The 21,159-nt window shown below is 40.0% G+C and overlaps 1 protein-coding gene across 1 annotated transcript in view; it reads left to right on the forward strand.

Moving 5' to 3' along the window:
- Positions 1–471: 471 nt before the first annotated feature.
- EEIG2 (EEIG family member 2) overlaps positions 472–21,159 on the forward strand; it is a 76,654-nt gene continuing 55,966 nt past the window's right edge. Inside the window, exon 1 of the mRNA XM_045801626.2 lies at positions 472–709. Within this exon, the coding sequence (XP_045657582.1) occupies positions 570–709 (140 nt within the window). The 5' untranslated portion in view covers positions 472–569. The remainder of the gene's footprint in view (positions 710–21,159) is intronic.

Here is a 21,159-nt window from a genome sequence, read left to right on the forward strand (position 1 = left end):
AAGCTCCTTTTTGGTTGGGCTTGTCTTTTTTTAACCTCAGAGAGGCGTGACGCTCTAACTGCCGTCGTGGGTCAGTTTCCCCGCGAAGCGCCCGCCCGCCCCGAATTTCCTCGCCCGCCCTCCCGCTTCCGCCCCGCAGTGCGCCTCTGGCCGCCGCCACTGGGGGCGCCTCGGGCCCCGTGGCGCTGAGGCGGCGGCCGCAGCGGCGGTCCTCCAGGCTTTGCCTCACTCGGCTCTCAGACGGGCGGCGGCGGCGGCGAGCTGCACACCGAAAAGGCGCCCACAGCCCAGGCGAGCTGCAGCACGACCGCTCCTCGCGGGCGGGCGGGGTCCGCGCCGCCGCGCTCCGGCCCGGGCTGCCGCGAGAGGCGGCGGCGGCGGCGGCGGCGGCGGCCCCTGCCCCGGCTCCGGCCGGCCCGCGGCGTCCCCCGGCCGCGCCCCCGCGCGCAGCTCGCGGCCCCGGCCATGGGGCTGCGCGGGCCCGGGGCTCCGGCGAGCTGAGGCGGCGGCGCTGGCCCGCGCGCCCCTTGGGGCCGCCCCCGCATCCCGCTCGCCGGCGTCTGGCTCTCATGATGATGAAGAAGAAGAAGTTTAAGTTTAAGGTGGACTTCGAGCTGGAGGAGCTCTCCTCAGTGCCCTTCGTCAATGGGGTCCTGTTCTGCAAGATGCGGCTGCTGGACGGCGGCAGCTTCACCGCAGAGTCCCCCAGGTAACGCGCCCTCCGCGCCCCACGAGCCGCTGCGCCCGCGCCTGCCCCGCAGGGGTTTCTTCGATGGGCAGCTTGTCATTCCTTGGCCCATTTACTCCAGGGGGAAGGCCAGCCTCGCGCGCTTCTCTTTCTCTAGGGACCAGTCTGAAATCAGTCAGTAGTTTATTGATCTGCACAAAGTGCTTCGCAAATGGATCCATCTCAGCTGGGCTTGGCTCCGGCTCTCCTGATTCCAGATGGTTCCTGGTATCTGCTCTTCCCTCCTAAATTCTCTAGGAATGAGAGCAATGGCCAGAGGGGAGAGAATACTTCTGTTTTCTCTTAAGACGTTTCCATATTTGCGAAATGCAAAGTGGAACTTGAATTGTTAAAACAAAACCCAAAAGAACCCAAACTGCTTGAGTTCCAAGAGCCCTGGCTCTGAACGGAAACCTGTGCTCAGGGTAACTCCTTTTCTCTTGTTGCTTACTCGGGGACTCCGAAGCTCAGGATGCGGCCAGGCTAGGCCCGGTCAGGCTTGACTTGAGTCAAGTGTTCCCTGGCAGAGGAGACAACAGTCCGCCTCATCGGAGAGCGGCGTCTCCAGTTACGGGGTAACACTCACTGAGTTACCAGTCTTGAGGTGGCCGCTAGTGGCTCTCAGTGTGAAGGACTTAGAACCAGAAGGAGAGCCCAGACCTGCCCTCATTTTGAAATGAGCCCTTGGGCGCTCTCAGGGAGAGTCATTGGCAGGTTACAGAATGGAGCCAAGGGTGATAGTGTTTGTTCCTTGAGTCGCGTAATGTCTATTTGGTAGGTTGACAGATTTACCCTTAGGTAAGTAGGTAAGTGTTCCTTAAGAAAATAGGAAATTTACAGAATTTTTTAAAATGAATTTTTAAGTGCCTGAGATCAAGGGAAGAGGTTAACAGTTAATGCTTATTTTGCTTAAATTTACTGCTCATAGACTTTATTTTTACCCTAAAAATATTCTGCTTTCTTTTTACCTGTCATCCCTATTAGTGTAAAGTAAATAAGGTCAATGGGTTATGTGATTGGGGTCAGAAAATTGTCTGTGGTGGCAACGCTGAAGCCTATAGAAGCCAGAAAATGTAAATGGCTATTTGGCCAAAGCAAAGGATGTATAAAGCATTATCGACTTTCAGAATTAAAAAACAGTTAGCCAAGGATACTTTTTAAGATTAAACTGTGCGGCCAAATCTTTTGTGGCTATTCAGCTAATTAATTGCACAACAATCATTTTTAACACACTGGTAAGAGAACAGTGTAACTTGAAATGGTGCAGCAAATATTGTACCAGCTCTTAAAGTGTGGAAAAGCCAAAACCAATTGAACGTCCTGTAGGTGCAAATGACTGTCTTACCCTGTTTGCTGCAGGGTCCCACCCCGCCACTTCTGGCAGTTAGACCAGCTCTTCCTGGTCGGTGGTGACACCTGGTGGTTAGGGTACCTCTCTCTTACCTTTTTCTCCCTCAGATTATTGACTTGGCTTGCTACTCACAAATCAGTTATTCCAGTTTTGCAGGCAGTCATTTATTCAGCAAATATGAATAGGTTAGGTCCTTTAAGTATATTATCTTATTTCATTCTCATAGCAAAGCTGTGAGGTAGGGATTCCCATTTTGTGGATGAATAAACTGAGACTCAGAAAGCTTAACTTTCCCAAGGCCTGCAGATCTGATAAGTAAAATGTCAAGATCTTGATACAGGTCTGCCTAATTTCAAACAGATTGATGCCAGATGAAGGAGAAAATTATGTGCTGTGCTGAATGGGGAGCTTCCTAAAGATTTTAACAAGCAAGGGGTATAATTTTATTTCTAATTTGCAAGAGTTGGAAAGGCAAAAAAATCCTGGGTTCAGCTTACCCCTTTCTCTTCCAACAAAATGTGGCCTTAATGAAAATCAGTAAGGTTGAGAATAGTGCTCTAGGGGCGCCTGGGTGGCTCAGTCGTTGAGCGTCTGCCTTCGGCTCAGGGCGTGGTCCCCAGGGTCCTGGGATCAAGCCCCATGTCAGGCTCTCCCACTTCCCTGCTTGTGTTCCCTCTCTTGCTGGCTGTCTCTCTCTGTCAAATAAATAAATAAAATTAAAAAAAAAAAAGAATAATGCTCTATATAGCCAAACAAACAAACGAAAACCCCTACAGTTTGGAGGGAAATGATTCGTAATAAGGAGCCTGTGCCTTGTTAGGTAGAGGTGGTTGGTGTAAAGCTAAGAACAAGGATTTAGAACGAGGCAAATCTGAGCCTAAATCCCAACTCCACCATGATAAACCAAACCATCACTGGCATATAGGGTTGTTGAGAGGATTTAGTAAGATGATGTACCGAAATCAGCTATCACAGTGCTCTAGCACCCAATCAGCATTTTTTTTAAAAGCTTTATTTGTCAGAGGGAGAGCGCGCACAAGCAGGGGGAGCGGCAGGCAGAGGGAGAAGCAGGCTCCTTGCCAAGCAAGGAGCCCCGTTGTGGGACTTAATCCCAGGACCCTGGGATCATGACCTGAGCAGAAAGCAGACACTTAACCAACTGAGCCACCCAGGTGTCCACACCCAATCAACATTTAAAGAGAAGACAAGGAGCTTGTCCAAGAGGGTTTGCTTCCTTTACAATAGTCATACTTAATTCCTTTATCCTGACAATTACAAAAGTGTTGGTTTGAAAAAGATACCTCATTTTATAAGGAAAAAAAGACTTGAAACACCTAAAGGATGTGAATTATTTTTAAATTGCGTAACTTTTAATTCTTGGATGCCAGTTGAGGCATTGCATCTCTGATTAAATGCTAAATTTTAATTTTTTCAAAAATAAGGGGTGCCTGGGTGGCTCAGTCGGTTGTGTCCCACTCTTGATTTTGGCTCAGGTCATGATCTCAGGGTCCTGAGTTCAAGCGCGATCTGGCTCCACGCTCAGTGTGGAGTCTCCTTGTCTACCCACTCCGCTCCTCCCCCTCTAAAAGAAATAAATTATTTAAATCTTAAATCTTTAAAATAACAAACCCTTTTGCCAACCAAAAGAAACCCCCAAACAAACCAAAAATGCTTTATATGCCTCTTATAAATCAAATATGGCTAACACTATAACATTTCTCCCATAAAAATATGAAATTACATAGAAAAGGGTTAACACAGCAGGCCCAACACTACTTTTCTTAGAAAGGCCTGTTTACAATGTATTTGCTGGCATCTGAGAACTCGAATGGTCGGTCACCAGTTGCCTACACTGATGTAAAACTTTGGAGTGTCTCACCATGCCTAGACTACCAACAATATGATTTATGCTGAATACTTTCTAGGAGTCTGGAATTTTGGTTTGTGCCAGGGGGAGAGTGCCTATATGACCAGCCCCCAAATGTGCTTCCTTGGTAGATAACATGTGTTGCTGTTATTTGATGCTGGGTGACTCTACTGGGAGAGGACTCTTAGAAGCTTTCCACTTGGTTTCCCACAACTTTGGTTCCATGGACCTTTTAGCTTTACTGATTCTGCTTTGTATCCTTTCGCTATAATAAATGTTAGACGTGGGACTCCTGGCTGGCTCAGTTGGTAGAGCATGCAACTCTTGATCTCGTGGTTGTGAGTTTGAGCCCCATGTTAGGTGTAGAGATTATTTAAAAAAAAAAAAAAAACTAACGTTGACATGAATACAACTATATGCTGAGTCCTATGAGTCTTCCTAATGGATCCCTCAACCTGGGGATGTTCTTGGGGATCCCTGAGCATGAATGTACCTAAAATAATAACTCATTTTTTAGAGAAAAGCTTTAGAGGTACATTGCAAATTATAAATATATTTGGCTTTAATCAGAAACTAAAAGAGGCAGATCACTCATTGCTCACCAAATGTTAACTGAGCATTTACCAGGTTTCAAGCTGTGTGGCAGGGGCTCCAAGAAGCACAACAAATATAAAAGCCCAAAGGGAATTAGCTCTACTTAATGAAATTAGATCACAGATGTATAATTACTCGACAGTAGGAGACAGTATGATTTAGTGCCTAATCAATGGGTCACACAATATGTGAGTGTTGTTGAAATTCTGCAGGTAAAGAATTTATTTGCAGCTGTAATGGTTACTGAAAAACCACAGTAGCTTTTCAGTTGAGCGTGCTGGGTGGATGAATTTGCATTAACAAAGAAGTGAGGGCGAGAGGACAGCTTGAACAGGTCATCAGTAGGAACTGGTGATAGATCAGCCTGACTGCAGAGAGAGTTCACATTGAACAGAAGCAGAAGATAAAGACTTTGAATAGTTTTCCACTGCTCATAGGATAAAAGTCAATTTGAGATTCTTGCACTAAGTTGTATTGCGATTAAAGTGGTATTTAAGCTGGCTAGCTCGTTGCTGTTTGTCAGATTCAAGTGCGGATAGACGAGAAATGGGGAGACAAATTAGGAGTCTGTTAAAATAACCCAGGCAGGAGCTAACAAGAACCTGAACTTGGAGGTTTTTCATCTAAGTGGCTGATAAAATAATAATATTATGACAAATGCCTTGAAGACATGACAGAGTAAGGTAAGGAAGTCAAGCAGAGTCTTTGTTTTATTGTTTTGTTGAGGTATATCATGGTATATGTGAGGTATATTTGTTGATAGTATATTGTGGGAGAGGATAGGAGGTAGGTTATATGTTGGACACACCACATTGAGGTGACAGTGAGCCTGATAAGCAGTTGGAGACATAGTTATTGTGGGTTTCTTAGATTCTGGTCTCTTGTAAGTAAGCCTGCTTACTGAACTTTTCATCTAGAATTTCCTTACCCGTTTTGCCCTTTTAAAGATTAGTAGTGACAATTAATTTTACAAGGATCCAGTTTTTGCTAGAAAAGTGTGTTTAGTGAAGAGGTTAGAAAAAATATGACTAGAAGGTGTTTATTTGTAATAAATGTTATTTAAATTATCAGGGTTTACATACCATAGTTAACAAAGCATTCAGAAAATACATCGTATGATTAAAATCTAATAAACTGAAACCAAATTATTGCCTAATGAAATATTTTTGAATCTTTCAAAAGAACAGAAAATTACACTATTTAAGTCTTTTAAGTACTTGCTTCCTTTGTAAAAGCATTTAATCTCTTTTGAGGTTTGTTAAGACTGTCAGAACAGGTTTCATTTCTGGTCTGCTTTAATAAAGGAATAAGAAGAAAAATTTCCTGTATTTTTAGGATTCCCAAGTTTGCCTTATTTTGTTCATCTTTTTTTGTACTCATAGTGTCTGGGAAGCTAATGAGCACATCTGTGTATTGGATCTTTTACTTTGTAAACAAGCTAAAGGGATTTCTTCTCTTTGGCCAGAATAGGTCTTCATGTTTTCAAGATTTTAGTTCACTGCACATTGTGTTTGATTTTTTTGCATGTCCGGTTTTCTGAACACCATTTGTTGGAGTGTCCTTTTCCCATTGTATATTCTTGCCTACTTTGTCCTAAATTAATTGAACACATGTGCATGGGTTTATTTCTGGGCTCTCTATTCTGTTTCACTGATCTGTAAATCTGGTTTTATGTCAATGTCATAGTGTTTTGATTACCACAGCTTTGTAGTATAGTTTGAAATCAGGTGGTGTGATACTTTTGGCTTTGTTCTTCTTTCTCAATATTATTGTTTTGGGTATTTGGGGTCTTTTGTGGTTCCATACAAATTTTAGAATTATTTAAGTTCTGTGACAAAGGTCACTAGAATTTTAATAGGGATTGCATTGAATATGTAGATTGCTTTGAGTAGTAGGGACATTTAAACAATATTAATTCTTCTAGTCCATGAGCCCAGAACATATTTCCATTTATTTACATCATCTTCAGTTTCTTTCATCAGTGTCTTATACTTTTTCAGTGTATAAGTCACTCACCTCCTTTGTTAAATTTATTCCTAGGTATTTTATTCTTTTTTATACAATTATAAATGGGATTATTTTTCCTGATGTCTCTTTCTGCTACTTAGTTATTGGTGTAGAGAAATGCAACAAATTTTGGGGTGCATAGGTGGCTCAGTCAGTTAAGCTCAGGTCATGATCCCATGGTCCTGGGATCAAGCCCCACATTGGGCTCCCTGCTCAACAGGAGGTCTTCTTCTCCCTCTCCCTCTGCTGCTCCCTATGCCTGTGCTCTCTCTTCGCTCACTCTTTCTCTCTTAAATAAATAAATAAAATCTTTTTTAAAAAAAGAAATGCAACAGATTTTTATATATTAATTTTGCATCCTGCAGCTTTAGTGAATTCATTTACTAGTTCTAACAGCTTTTTGGTACAGTCTTTAGGGTTTTCTATTTATAGTATCATGTCATCTGTAAATAGTGACAGTTACCTTCATTTTCAAATTGTATGCCTTTTATTTCTTTTTTTCTTGCCTAATTGCTGTGGCTAGGCCTTCCAATTCTTTGTTGAATAAAAATGAGGATAGTAGGCATCCTTGTCTTCTTCCTGATCTTAAAGGAAAAGCTTTTAGATTTTCACTGTTGATGGGTACCTGGGTGGCTCAGTAGATTAAGTGTTTGATTCTTGATTTCAGCCCAGTTCATGATCTCAGGGTCGTGAGATTGAGCACCACATCGGACTCCACATTAGGCATGGAGCCTGCTTAAGATTCTCTTTCTCCCTGTCCCACTGCCCCTCCTCCCCTAAAAAAATTAGATTTTCACTGTTGAGTATGATATTAGCTGTGGTTTTGTCATTTATGGCCTTTATTATGTTCAGGTACATTCCCTTTATACCCAGTTTGTTGAGAGTTTTTATCTTAAAGTAGATGTTGAATTTTGTCAAATGCTTTTTCTGCGTCTGTTGAGCTAATTATATGCTTTTTATCTTTCATTTTGTTAATGTGTATATTATGTTGATTGATTTGCAGATGTTGAACCATCACTGAATCCCTGAAATAAATCCCATACGATCTTGGCATATGATCCTTTTAATATATTGTTGAATTTGGTTTGCTAATATTTTGTATTTTTGCACTTATGTTCACCACGGATACTGGCTTGTAATTCTCTCTCTGTCTCTCTCTCTTTTTTTTTTTTTAATGGTGTCATTGTCTCATTTTGATATCCGGGTAATCCTGGCCTCATAAAATTAGTTTAGAAGCTTTCCCTCTTCAGTTTTGTTTTGTTTTGTTTTTGAAGAGTTTGAGAAGGATAGGTATTAATCTTTGAATTTTTGGTGGAATTTACCAGTGAAGCCATCTGGTCCTGAACTCTTGTGTATTTTTGATTATTGATTCAGTCTCCTTGCTGGTAATTAGTCTGTTCAGTTTCTATTTCCTCGTGATTCAGGGTTGGAAGATTTTAAATTTCTAGGAATTTATCCATTTCTTCTATGTTGTACAATTTGTTGGCATATAATTGTTCATAGTAGCCTATTATGATCCTTTATATTTCTGTGATATAAGTTGTAACTTATCCCCTTTAATTTTTTTTTTAGAGGGAGGTAGAGGAGGGGCAGAGGGAGGGGGAAAGAGAGAATCTTAAGCAGACTCCATGCCCAGTGCAAAGCCCAAAGTGGGGCTTGATCTCACCACCCATAGATGATGACCAAAGCTGAAATCAAGAGTCACACGCTTAACCAACTGAGCCCCAAGGGCCCTCCCTTTTAATTTCTGATTTTATTTATTTGAGCCATCTTTCTTTTTCTCTTGGGGAATCTAGCTAAAGGTTTGTTAATTTTATTTACCTTTTCAAAGAACCAGATCTTAATTTCATTGACTATTTGTCTTTTTAATCTCTATTTCATTTATTTCCATTCTGATCTTTATTATTTCCTTCTTTCTGCTAACTTTGGGCTTCATTTGTTCTTTTTTCATTAAGTGTAAAGTTAAATTGTTTATTTAAGGTTTCTTTTATTTCTTGAGGTATTACTATGAACTTTCCCTGTACAGCTTTTACTGTATCACATAGATTTTGGTATGCTGTATTTCTGTTTTCATTAATCTGTAGATATTTTCTTATTTCTCCTTTGATTTCTTCAGTGACATGATAGTTGTTCAGTAACCTGTTGCTTAATCTCTGTGTACTTGTAGTTTTTCCAGTTTTTTTCTTATAAGTGATTTCTAGTTTCATACCATTGTAGTCAGAAAAGATGCATGATATTATTTCAGTCTTGAATTTACTGAGACTTGTTTTGTAGCCTAAAATGTGATTGATCCTGGAGAATGTTTCACATGTACTTGAGAAGAGTGCATATTCAGATGTTTTTGGATGGAATGTTCTGTATATATCTGTTAAGTCCATCTGGTCTAATGTGTCATTTAAGGCTAATATTTCCTTATTGATTTTCTATCTGAGTGATCTATCCATTCATGTAAGTGGGGTGTAAGTAAATGTGGTGATGTAAGTAAATTCCTTACTATATTGTATTGCTATCAGTTTCTCTCTTCAGGTCTGTTAATATTTGCTTTCAATATTATGGTGCTTCTATGTTGGGTGCATTTATGTTTATAAATGTTGTATCTTCTTGCTGGTTTGCGCCCTTAATCATTTTTGTTATAAATAGGCTGTTTTAAAGTTCATTTTATCCAAAGTGAGTATAGCTACACCAGCTTTCTTTTTGTTTACATTTTCATGGAACATCTTTTTCTATCCCTTCACTTTCAGTCTCTGTGTGCCCTTCTGAAGTGAGTCTCCTGTAGATAGTATATAGATGTGTCTTATTTCTTAAGCTAATCATCCACTCTGTGTCTCTTGATTGGAATATTTAGTCCACTTACATTTTATCCATTCATCAATTGATGGACACTTGGGCTGCTTCCATAATTTGGCTATTGTAAATAATGCTGCAGTAAACCTAAGGGTGCATATATCCTTTCAAATTAGTGTTCTCATATTCTTTGGGTGAATACCCAGTAGTGTGATAACTAGATCATATGGTAGTTCTGTCGTAATTTTTTGAGGAACCTCTATACTGTCTTGCTGCACCAGTTTGCATTCCTACCAGCAGTGCACAAGGGTTCCTTTTTCTCCACATCCTCTCCAATACTCGTTTCTTGTGTTTTTGATTTTAGCCATTTTGGTGGGTGTGATGTGATATCTTATTGTGGTTTTGATTTGCATTTCCCTGATGATGACTGATGTTTAGTGTCTTTTCATGTGTCTGTTGGCCATCTGTATGTTCTTTGAAGAATTATCTGTTCATGTCTTCTGCCTATTTTAATTGGATTATTGGGGCGTGGTAATTGAGCTGTATGAGTTCTTTATATATTTTGAGTATTAACCCCTTATCAGATATATTATTTGCAGATATCTTTTTTCCATTCAGTACATTGTCTTTTGTTGGGTTGATTTGTTTTCTTTGCTGTGCAAAAGCTTTTTATTTTGATATAATCCCAATAGTTTATTTTTGCTTTTGTTTTCCCTTGCCTTAGGAGACAGTCTATAAAAATGTTGCCACAGTTGATGTCAGAGAAATTACTGCCTGTGCACTCTTCTAGGATTTTTATGGTTTCAGGTCTCACATTTGGGTTTCTAGTCCATTTTGAGTTTATTTTTGTGTATGGTATAAGAAAATGGTTCCATTTCATTCTTTTGTATGTAGCTGTCCAGTTTGACCATTTGTTGAAGAGACTTTTTCCTATTGCATATTTTTGCCTCCTTTGTTGAAGATTAATTGACCAAATAATCATGGGTTTATTTCTGGGCTCTCGATTTTGTCCCATTGATTTGTCTGTTTTTGTGCCAATATCATACTGTTTTGATTACTGCAGATTTGTAGTATATCGTGGCATCTGGGATTGTGATATCTCCAGTTTTGTTCTTCTTTTCGAGATTCCTTTGGCTATTCACGGTCATTTGTGGTTCCAGTCCTGTGAAAAATGCTGTTGCTATTTCGATAGGAATTGTATTAAATCTGTCAATGGCTTTGTGTAGTATGGACATTTTAACAATATTTTTTCTTTCAATCCATGAGCATGGAATGTCTTTCCATTTGTTTGTATCATCTTCAATTTCTTTCATCATTGTTTTATAGTTTTCAGAATACAGTTCTCTCACCCCTGTGGTTAAGTTTATTCCTAGGTATTTTTTTGTTGGGTGCAATTGTAAATGAGATTTTCTTAGTTTCCTTTTTCATTATTAGTGTATTTAAATGCAACAGGTCCCTCTCTATCGATTTTGTATCCTGCAAATTTACTGAATTCATTTATCAGTTCTGGTAGTTTTTTGGTGGAATCTTCAGGGTTTTCTGTATATTGTATCATGTCATCTGCAAATAGTGACATTTTACTTCTTCCTTACCAATTTGAATGCCTTTTATTTCTTGTCTGACTGCTGTGGCTAGGACTTTCAGTACTATGTGGAATACAGGTGGTAAGAGAGGACATCCTTGTCTTGTTCCTAATCCTAAAGAGAAAGCTTTCAGCTTTTCCCCATTGACTATGTGTTACAGACTTCTTTATACCCTGACCAGAAATGGGGTCATCTATTCACATAATACAGTATTGTAATAATGATAGCTAACATTTTTTGTACACTTTTCCCATGTGCCAGAAATTTTTCTAAGCCTTTATATCCTCAGAATACCCCTAGTAGGAAGGTACTGTTATTACATTATTGCTGCTATTACTCTCATTTTATACCTGAGGAAACAGAAGTACAAAGAGGCATTGAAAGTTATACAGTTAATAAACAGCAGAGCTGGGAGGTAGGGTACACTCTTGATCACTAAATTCTGCTGCCTTTCAAATTTTATGTTATATGGTTTCTCATTTTTATGTTTTAACAAAATTGTGGGTAAATATATATGGTATGACTTCTTCCGAATGCTAGTCTCAGAAAACTGGTTCCCATGTGTGACACCACTAAACAGGTCACTAGACCTGTCCTCACTAGATTTGCCCCATATTATTGTATATCAAACATAAGAAACATAGTACTCGTGTTTTACGCATACACTCTTTTCCCCCTGAGGTGTGACATTCCAGTAGGAAGTCCTCAAAATTCAGTCTCATTACTGGATAGTTGTAATAGTTGTTGTTGTAATATTATTAATGCCATTTACAGCAGTAAGTTAATATTCACTCTTGTATCACTAAGTCTTGCACAGTAGGCAGTTTATAAATATTTATTGAAAGAATGCAGGTATTTGGAGAGAGGATCTGTTGTAGCTTTGCTAAGGATGACAATAACACAGAGACCCTAAGTAAAATTTATAGGGAAGTCGTTTGGGGAAGTATATGCTGTTCTATGTACATAGCTTATAAAGAATTAATGTTCATTTTGGGGTATCAGCCATTGAGGGATACTATCAAATAGAGATCCAGAGAAGTATATAAAGATTCTGAGGAATCTGAGGTGCCTGGGTGGTGCAGTTGGTTAAACATCTGACTCTTAGTTTCAGCTCAGGTCACGATCTCCAGGTCATGAGATCAAGCCCTGCATTGGGCTCTGCGCTCGGCACAGAGTCTGCTTATCTCTGTCTCACTCTCCCCCTGCCCCTCCCCTCTCCCCCTCTCAAATAAATAAATAAATCTTTTAAAAAAGATTCTGAGGAATCTTGAATTATGAGGTGAGTCTCAAGAGAGATGATAGTCTTCAAATACTAAAACAAAAAAAGTGTATGTATAGTTTACATTTTTTAATAATATTTTTTATTATATTATGTTAGTCACCATACAGTACATCCCTAGTTTTTGATGTAAAGTTCCATGATTCATTACTTGCTTATAACACCCAGTACACCGTGCAATACGTGCCCTCCTTAATACCCATCACCAGTAATATAGTTTACATTCTTAATTTTATTTAATTCTTATAAAATCCCTTTTATAAAGGTGTTATCTCCTATTGGGTTAGGATATATGTGGGGTGCTATAACACATATATTAAAAAGTAATAAGTGGCTTAAAAGATACAGAAATTTATTTCTCTCTTACATAAATTCCAGGCTGATGTGGTGGCTCTGCTGTGTCAAGTTGTCAGGGGCCCTGGCTTTATCTTGCTCTGTCCTGCCCAGGGTATCATTCTCATCCACGGGGAATAAGTTGGTTCACCCCACATCCGAATTCTGGCCACTAGAAAGAAGGAAAGGGAAAGGGGAGGTCCCTATTGTTCAGAGCCCATTGACCAGAACTTAAGCAGAAAACCACATCCAGCCCCAAGAAAGGTTGAGAAGTGTAGTCTTTCCTAGATGTCCATGTGTCCAGAAAAAAATTCAATTATGATAAAGAGAAGGGGAGGACAGATATCAGGGGACAGTTAGCCTCTGTCACACCACTGCTTTGTTTCGGGTTTTGTTTGTTTAAGTAGGCTCCGTGCCCAGCGTGGAGCCCAGCACAGAGCTGAACTCAAAACTCTGAGACCAAGACCTGAGCTGAGGTCAAGAGTCAGATGCTTGGGACGCCTGGGTGGCTCAGTCAGTTAAGCATCTGCCTTCAGTTCAGGTCATGATCCCAGGGTCCTGGGATCGAGTCCTATATTGGGCTCCTTGCTCAGTGGGAGCCTGCTTCTCCCTCTGCCTGCTGCTCCCCTGCTTATGTATGCTGTCTCTCTCTCTTTCTCTGACAAATAAATACAACCTTAAAAAAAAAAAAAGAGTTGGACACTTAACCTACTGAGCCACGCTGGCACCCCGTACACCACTGTTTTAGAAATCAGAAAGTTGATCCTCAGAAAAGCAGCATAATTTGTTCAAGGTCACAAGTCAATTAAATGAAAGATATTTGAAAGACTGTCCCATAAAGAAGGAACAGGCTTATGCTCGGTGCATCAGAGGACAGAACCTAGGATCAGTGGGGACATGTTAAAGAAGGCATGTCTCTATCCAGTATAATATTAGAAAAGTAATCTCTAATATTTAGAAGAGTACAGTAGTGAATAGGCTACCTTGGTACCCTATCCAAAGGAACATTGTCAGGGACATTGTCCTTCATTAGAAGGCTTGGTGACCTAGGTGATTCTCATAGCCCTTTCTGATTCCAGGATTTTATGATTAGGCTTTCAGTTGTATTTCCTAATACTGCTCTTCCTAAATCACCCATTTTAGCCAAGACTGATCAGCTTATAGTAGCCAAGTGTTTGTGTGTTTCTGTCTCCTTGGTGCTCTCTCCTTTCCCACCTCTTCACCATTCTTGTAGTTGATTCAAATTCCAACCATTCTTCAAGAGCTAAATCAAATGTCTCATTGGCTTTATGCCCGTACCTGTCCCAACCTACAGTACACCCACTGCTTGCCTGCAATGTTTACTACACATACTGTGTCCTTAATAAATGTCAGTTGTCTGTTGAATGAATGAAATCTTTCCTCACTGTCCCACTCTGATTTTCTCTCTCACTCAATTCCTATAGTCCTTGTTCCTACGTACTAGTCATTTTACCCAAATTTGTTGTTTTAATTGCCTTTGTGAAAAATTTCCATGCAGTGTAAAATTTATGGTAGTAGATAAGAAAAGGTAGAAAGAAGTGTTTAACTGTTTATTGGCGGTGGGGAGTGTCATGGAAGAGAATTCCTTAGCAAGGTTTTGAAAAAAGTCTAGCTGGAGGGGGAAATGAAATGATAGAAGGAACAGTACATATACACAGTGGCAAGGACAGCAGCATGGTATGTACTGGGAGCTCTGTGAATGCAGGTTTACCCCGTTATCCAAAGATAGAGCATTCTATGAAATCTTCCATCAACCTATGGCATAAGGGAGAGAGTACCACCCCCCCCCCACCTTTTCAAAAGTTCACGTTCCGCCACTTCACGTTTAGGAAAAATCCACCTTATTATGGTAACAGCTTTTTTCGTGAAAGCAAAAATCCTCTTCGGTTTTCTTTCAGTTAGCAGGCACTAATGTAGGTCTTTCCTAAATGTGAAGTGACAAGACACAAACTTTCTGAAAGTGAGGGATACCTGTGTGTAGTATTTTCCACCCTTATTTGTTGTTCCGTTTTCTGCAGTTTTGATTACCAGAGTTCAGCTGCAGTAAGGAAGCAGATGATCGTCCTTTAACATATGGTCAGGAGGTCAGCAGTAGCCTAAAGCTATGTCACAATGCCTATGTCTCACTCGTCACAGACATTTCATCATCTCACATTGTCACAAAAAGAAGGGTGAGTACATACAATATTGTAAGAGAGAGACCACATTCACATAACTTTTGTTACCGTATATTATAATTGTTCTGTTTCATTTTAGTTATCTTTGCCAGTTTCTTACGTGCCTAATTTATAAATTAAACTTTATCGTAAGTATGTTTGCATAGGAAAAAACGTAGTACACATAGGATTCCGTACTATCGGGTTTCAGGCATCCACTGGGAGACTTGGAACATATCCCCCACGGAGAAGGGGGGGCACTGCTATAATTTTGTATTACTGCTGACACATAAAGAGAGGCAGAAAGAGTGGTCTCTACAAGGAGTCTGGACTTAACTTTGATACTGTAGGATCTACGGAGCCAAAAGCCAGAGGAGTGACTTACGCAAAATGAGTAGGTTGGCTTAAGGCTGGAATTTAAGAGAATTCTCATCTGACAACCTTAGCTTTCTCAGTAGCAACCCAAAAAGGGGGAATAAGGAACATGAGGATAATGATAAAAGATCAGAAAAGCTTCTATAAGTGATGGGAGAGAAAGCTGACCAGAGACAAATCCAGAAGGCCCAACTAGAATTTAAAACATGAACTTTAGGAGCACCTGGGCGGCTCAGTCAGTTCTTGATTTCAGCTGAAGCGGAAGTTTCCTGAGATCAAGCCTCATGTTGGGCTCTGCAGTGGGCGTGGAGCCTGCTTGGGATTCTCTCTCTCTCCCTCTGCCCCTCCCCCCGCCTTGATCACTTTCTCTCTCTCTCTTTCTCTCTAGCTCTCTCTCACACACTCTCTCTCTCTCTCTCTCACTCTCTCTCTAAAAAAACAATAACCCATGAATTTTAGTGATGGCGGTGTGTATGTGCATGCATTTTTCTCCTGCAATGCTCATAGGTTTGAGATAGGAAAAAATGGATGGAAAATTTGATCCAGGTTTAGATGTTGTAGGTATGTGAAAAGGCCAAGGAGGCAAGGGAATTAGACTGTTGGTGAGAAAGAAATGTTAAGCAGTCACTTATGGGGTCCACACTTCATGAGGAAAGAAACCAGGCCAGGAAGATGAATCAGGAAAACAAAATGGTTAGAAGATGCAGGCCTCAGTGATTGTAAAGAAAAGTACGTGTGAAAGGAATGAGGCTGTAAGAGAGTTGCTGGAGTCGGAGATGTGCTCAGAGAGCAGGATATTGAAGCTTTGCGGTTCCTTCCTTCTAGAGCAGTCAGGAGGGTTGGCAAGGTCGAAGGTGCAGCGTTACTAAAGTGGTGGGTGTGAAGGTAGACATAGGGCAGAGAACTCTGGTGTAGGGTGTTAGGTCGTTTGCATGGTGTTAAAATAGCCAGTATGATTGCAGGTGTTGGGGTGAAGAGATCAAAAAAGCAGTGCTTCATTGGGGCATTAACTACGAGAGGAAGAGTGTAGCCTGATGTTACAGCCTAATACTATGTGCCTCAAGCTTGGAAGTAGAAGAATTACAGCCTGCAAATAACGTTGTGGAGTTAGGGAAATGCTAGTGCTGCCTTCTGTGGGAGATGGGGGTGGAAAGTAAACATCACTGACTCTACAAGGCTTCAGTACAAATAGTGTCCTCATGAGATAGTTGGTTTCGGTTAGACAGTGCGTGGAGTGTTGTTACATGAAGAGGTTGAGACTGTAAGAGTTTGCTTAACCCGGGGGCGCCTGGGTGGCACAGCGGTTAAGCATCTGCCTTCGGCTCAGGGCGTGATCCCAGCGTTATGGGATCGAGCCCCACATGAGGCTCCTCTGCTATGAGCCTGCTTCTTCCTCTCCCACTCCCCCTGCTTGTTTCCCTCTCTCGCTGGCTGTCTCTATCTCTGTCAAATAAATAAAATCAAATCTTTAAAAAAAAAAAGAGTTTGCTTAACCCTCTGGGATCAGGGTTTCAGGTGACAGGAATGAGTTGGGAAGGAGGGCAGCCGGAGGAGAATGAATCAGAGTGAGGAGGAACAGAACAATAGGAAAGAGCTTGCTGGGGATTCAGAGAGGCTGAGTGACCAGGACCTGCGTCTTAGTCTTTTCCTGTGGATTACAGGGATGAGAGGTATGCATAGAACGGCATGGCCTGAAGATTTCCAATATGAACATGAAATTATTTAGCATTCTGTCTAAGGCCCAGGTAATACAAGACAGTTGCTCCAGCTGTCTCTACTACTTCTAAGCGTGCAAGAACAAGGTCATGTGTTTCTAGCCTTCTGCTTCCTAGGAGGCCTTCTCCCTGATCATCTGTGTCTCTGTCTGTCTCACAGCTCCTACCTACAGACTTGATCTTCACTTTCCCTAATCTTGTCACCCTGTTTCAGAGGATAAATGTTCTTCCTTCTGTTCGGTGCCAAACCACTCCCCTGTATCTCTGACGCCACCTCCATCTAACTTCCTTCTCCTTCTCTCTTTCTACAGTTCTGACCCAAACATCATGAAAAAATAATCCACATTTGCTGCCTTGTAAGCATTCCTTCTCCCTGCCCACAACCCTATACTCTGATATCTATCCCTCCACACAGTGGCAGCTCTCCTTGCTGACATCATCAGCCGTCTCTAATCGCCATATCTGGTCAATATTTTCTCATTCCTGCCTTTGCGCTCTATTCAAAATTATCTGGTAAGTACCTGTTTCTTGAAACTTGACTACTTTGGCTTCCATGAATTTTATTCTCCACTTTAACCTCCCACTTCTGATTCCTCTGAGGTCACTTCTGCTCACCTTCTTCTTCTTCTTTTTTTTTAATAGACTTTATTTTTTGAGCAGTATTATGTTCCCAGCAAAATTGAGTGGGAAGTATAGAGAGTTCCCATGTACCCCCTGCCCCACACATGCACATCTCCCCAGCAAAATTGAGTGGGAAGTATAGAGAGTTCCCATGTACCCCCTGCCCAGCAAAATTGAGTGGGAAGTATAGAGAGTTCCCATGTACCCCCTGCCCAGCAAAATTGAGTGGGAAGTATAGAGAGTTCCCATGTACCCCCTGCCCCACACATGCACATCTCCCCCATTATCCACATCTCCCAATTTAACGTTTGTTAAAATTGATGGACCTACATTGACACATCATTATCACCCAAAGTCCATGGTTTTCATTCAGATTCACTCTTGGTGTTCCGTATCTATATCTTGGTGGGCTTTGACAAATGTGTTCTGACATGTATCCACCCTTACAGTATACAGAATAGTTTCAGTGCCTGAAAAATCTTCTTTGTCATCTCTTCCTCCCTCCTTTTCCCTAACTCCAGGCTCCATTGAGTAGCCTTTTCTAGAGTGTCATATAATTGGAATCATACAGTAGGTAACCTTATTCAGATTGGCTTCTTTCACTCAGTAATATGCATTTACAGTTCTTCCGTGTCTTCATAGCTTGATAGCTCATTTCTTTTTATCATCAAATAATAACTTAGTGGCCTGAATGTACCACAAATAATCTGTTCACCTACCATTCACTATATATGTATGTGTGTGTGTGTGTGTGTGTGTGTGTGTATATACATAAAAATGTGTGTGTATACATTTATATATATTTATTTTTATATTTATTTTATTTTTTATGTAACATTTATATATTTTATATTGATTTTATATATATATTTTATAAATTTGTGTATATTCATTTATATATATAAAATTCCATTTATGTGAGTTACCTAGGGTGGTCATATTCATAGAGACAGAAAGTAGAATGATGGTTGCCAGGACCTGGAGGAAGGAAGGAATGGGAAATTTCTTAATGTGTACGGAGTTTCACTTTCACAAGAGGAAAAGAGTTCTTAGAGATTTGATACAATATGAATGTATTTAAGACTAATGAACTGCACACTTAAAAATGGTTAAGATAGTAAATTTTATGTGATGTATATTTTACCACAGGTTTTGTTTTTTTTTCTTTTTTGGAGTGGAGGGGCAGCAGGAGAAGGAGACAAAATCTTAAGCGACTCCACCCCTTTTTAAACTTCATAATACAGGAACATTTTGCCATGAATTTTCTGCGGTAGCATTGATGAGTCCATTCAGTCATATTGCAAACTAACGTGATTTAATAAAATTAAGACATACAGGTTTATGTAGTAATTTATTTTTGCTTAGCAATTTTAGGCAAGTCCCTCTTTTTCCCACTTGTATTTGTGCTTATTTAAGCCATTTCTGCTTGTACTGTAAGTCTTGAGATGTAACTTATTTGTTCATCAACAAATAGCATTTATTGATATTATTTCAAATTTATCTTTCATTAAATGTATTACCTTAATAAATTTGTCCTTTTTTAAAAGATATTTTTAAATTTATTTATTTGAGAGAGAGACACAGACAGCATGAGAGAGAGACAGAGAGCGCAAGCCAGAGCAGGGGGAAGAGGAGAGGGAGAGGCAGAAGCAGACTCCTTGCTGAGCAGGGAGCCTGCTGTGGGGGGCTCCATCCCGGGACCCCAGGATCATGACCTGAGCCTAAGGCAGATGCTTAATGGACTGAGCTGCCCAGGCACCCCAATAAATTTGTTCTATGAAAGTACTGTATTACTTTCATCTTTTGCACAAGCCCTTTTTATTATCAAATGATATATCCTTCATAATAATTTATGAATATATTAAAATAATATATATTAATATAATATACAATAATATAATTGTTGCTATAAACATAGGTATAAAATATAATTTTTATCATCAAAAAGTCTGCAGTTCAGTGAGAGATACTGACACATACATTTTTAAATGCAATATAGGGCAGAGTGACAAAGTCTACAGTAAATGTACAAATCAAATTGTATGGCAGTTCAAAGGAGAAAGGGAGCTATTAATTCTGACTGAGAAAATAGGAAAAACTCCTTAGAAGAGGTAGCATGTGAACTAAGCTTTGAAAGATTAGTAGGACTTATCCAGTAGGGGGGAAATGGGATGGTAGAATGTCAGATATTTTGATTTTTAATAACTTTGGGACTTGTGTTTATTATTAAAAACCATCTTAAAGAGCAGTACGTTAATACTGAATCTTCATCAGGAAAGCATTTTCAGTGCAACCACTTTGTAGAACAGACTGGCAATTCCTCAGATGTTAAACGGAGTTCCATATGATCTGGCAGTTCCTCTAATATACCCAAGAGAAATGAAAACAAGTCAACAGAGCAGCACCTGGCTGGTTTGGTCGGTGGAACACAGGACTCTTGATCTTGGGGTTGTAAGTTCAACCCCCACATTGGGTGTACAGATTACTTTAAAATCTTTAAAAAAAAAAAGAAAGAAAGAAAACATGTCAGCACAAATACTTATACATGACTTTTTATAACAACATTAATCATAACAGTCAAAAGTCAAAACAACCCCAATGTCTGTCAGCTGATCAAATGGATAAATGTGGGACATCCATACAATGGAATATTATTCAGCAATAAAAAAAATGAAGTACTGATACATATGGATGAATCTTGAAAACATCATGCTGGGTGAAAGAAACCATCACAAAAGGCTACATATTATATGATTTCCTATTTTGGACATTTCATATAAATTCAATCTATAGAGACAGAAAGTAAATTAGTAGTTGCCCAGGCCTGGGGAGTTGGAGGGAAAAGGGGAGTGACTGCTGATTAGGTTTCTTTTGGAGGTGATGAAAATGTTCTAAAACAGATTGTGGTGGTTTCACAATCTGAATTCACTAAAAACCATTGGATTGTACATTTCAAATGGATGACTCATTTAGTGTGGGAATTATAGCTCAATAAAGTTGTTTTTAAGAAGCATCTTCTGGTATACCTGCCTGGCTCAGTCCATAGAGCATGCAGCTCTTGATCTCAGGGTCATGAGTTCAGGTCCCATGCTGGGCATGGAGCCTACTTAAATAATAAAAATAAAAATAAATAATAATAATAGGAGCACCTGAGTGGCTCAGTTGCTTAAGCATCTGACTCTTGATTTCGGCTCAGGTCGTGATCTCCTGGATTGTGAGGTTGAGCCCCATGTCAGGCTCCGTGCTGGGCACGGAGCCTAATTTAGATTCTCTCCTTCCCCCTCTCCCCCACTGCTTATGCTTGCATTCTCTCTCTCTAAAATAATAATAATAATAAAATAATAAAGCATTTTCTGACAAAACTCTGTTAAACCAATCTAAGTCCTTGGACAGTTTTCTATATAGTTCATTCTTTCATTTAACAAATATTCCTGTGTCTGCTATGTGCCAGGCACTATTCCAGGCAGTTGAACTATTACTTTTCACTTCAGTTTCCCATAAAATTATTTTTCTTGGTAACTGTTATCTTCTTTGTATATTCTGCAATAAACATGATTTATAAAACAAGTATGAAAATTATACTATCCTAATTTTTATTAATCTGTTATAAGGTGTATAGTGGCTATTTTTTTATAAAGGCCAGTTTTTCAGGATCAGATTTTACATGTCTAAACTATGTTAAGAGGGGTGCCTGGGTGGCTCAATCCTTTAAGCGTAGGACTCTTTGTTCCCGCTCAGGTTCCATA

The sequence above is a fragment of the Ursus americanus genome, chromosome 12 (genome assembly GCF_024610735.1).
Source record: "Ursus americanus isolate L20-20 chromosome 12, mUrsAme1.1.p, whole genome shotgun sequence".
Lineage (NCBI taxonomy): Eukaryota > Metazoa > Chordata > Mammalia > Carnivora > Ursidae > Ursus > Ursus americanus.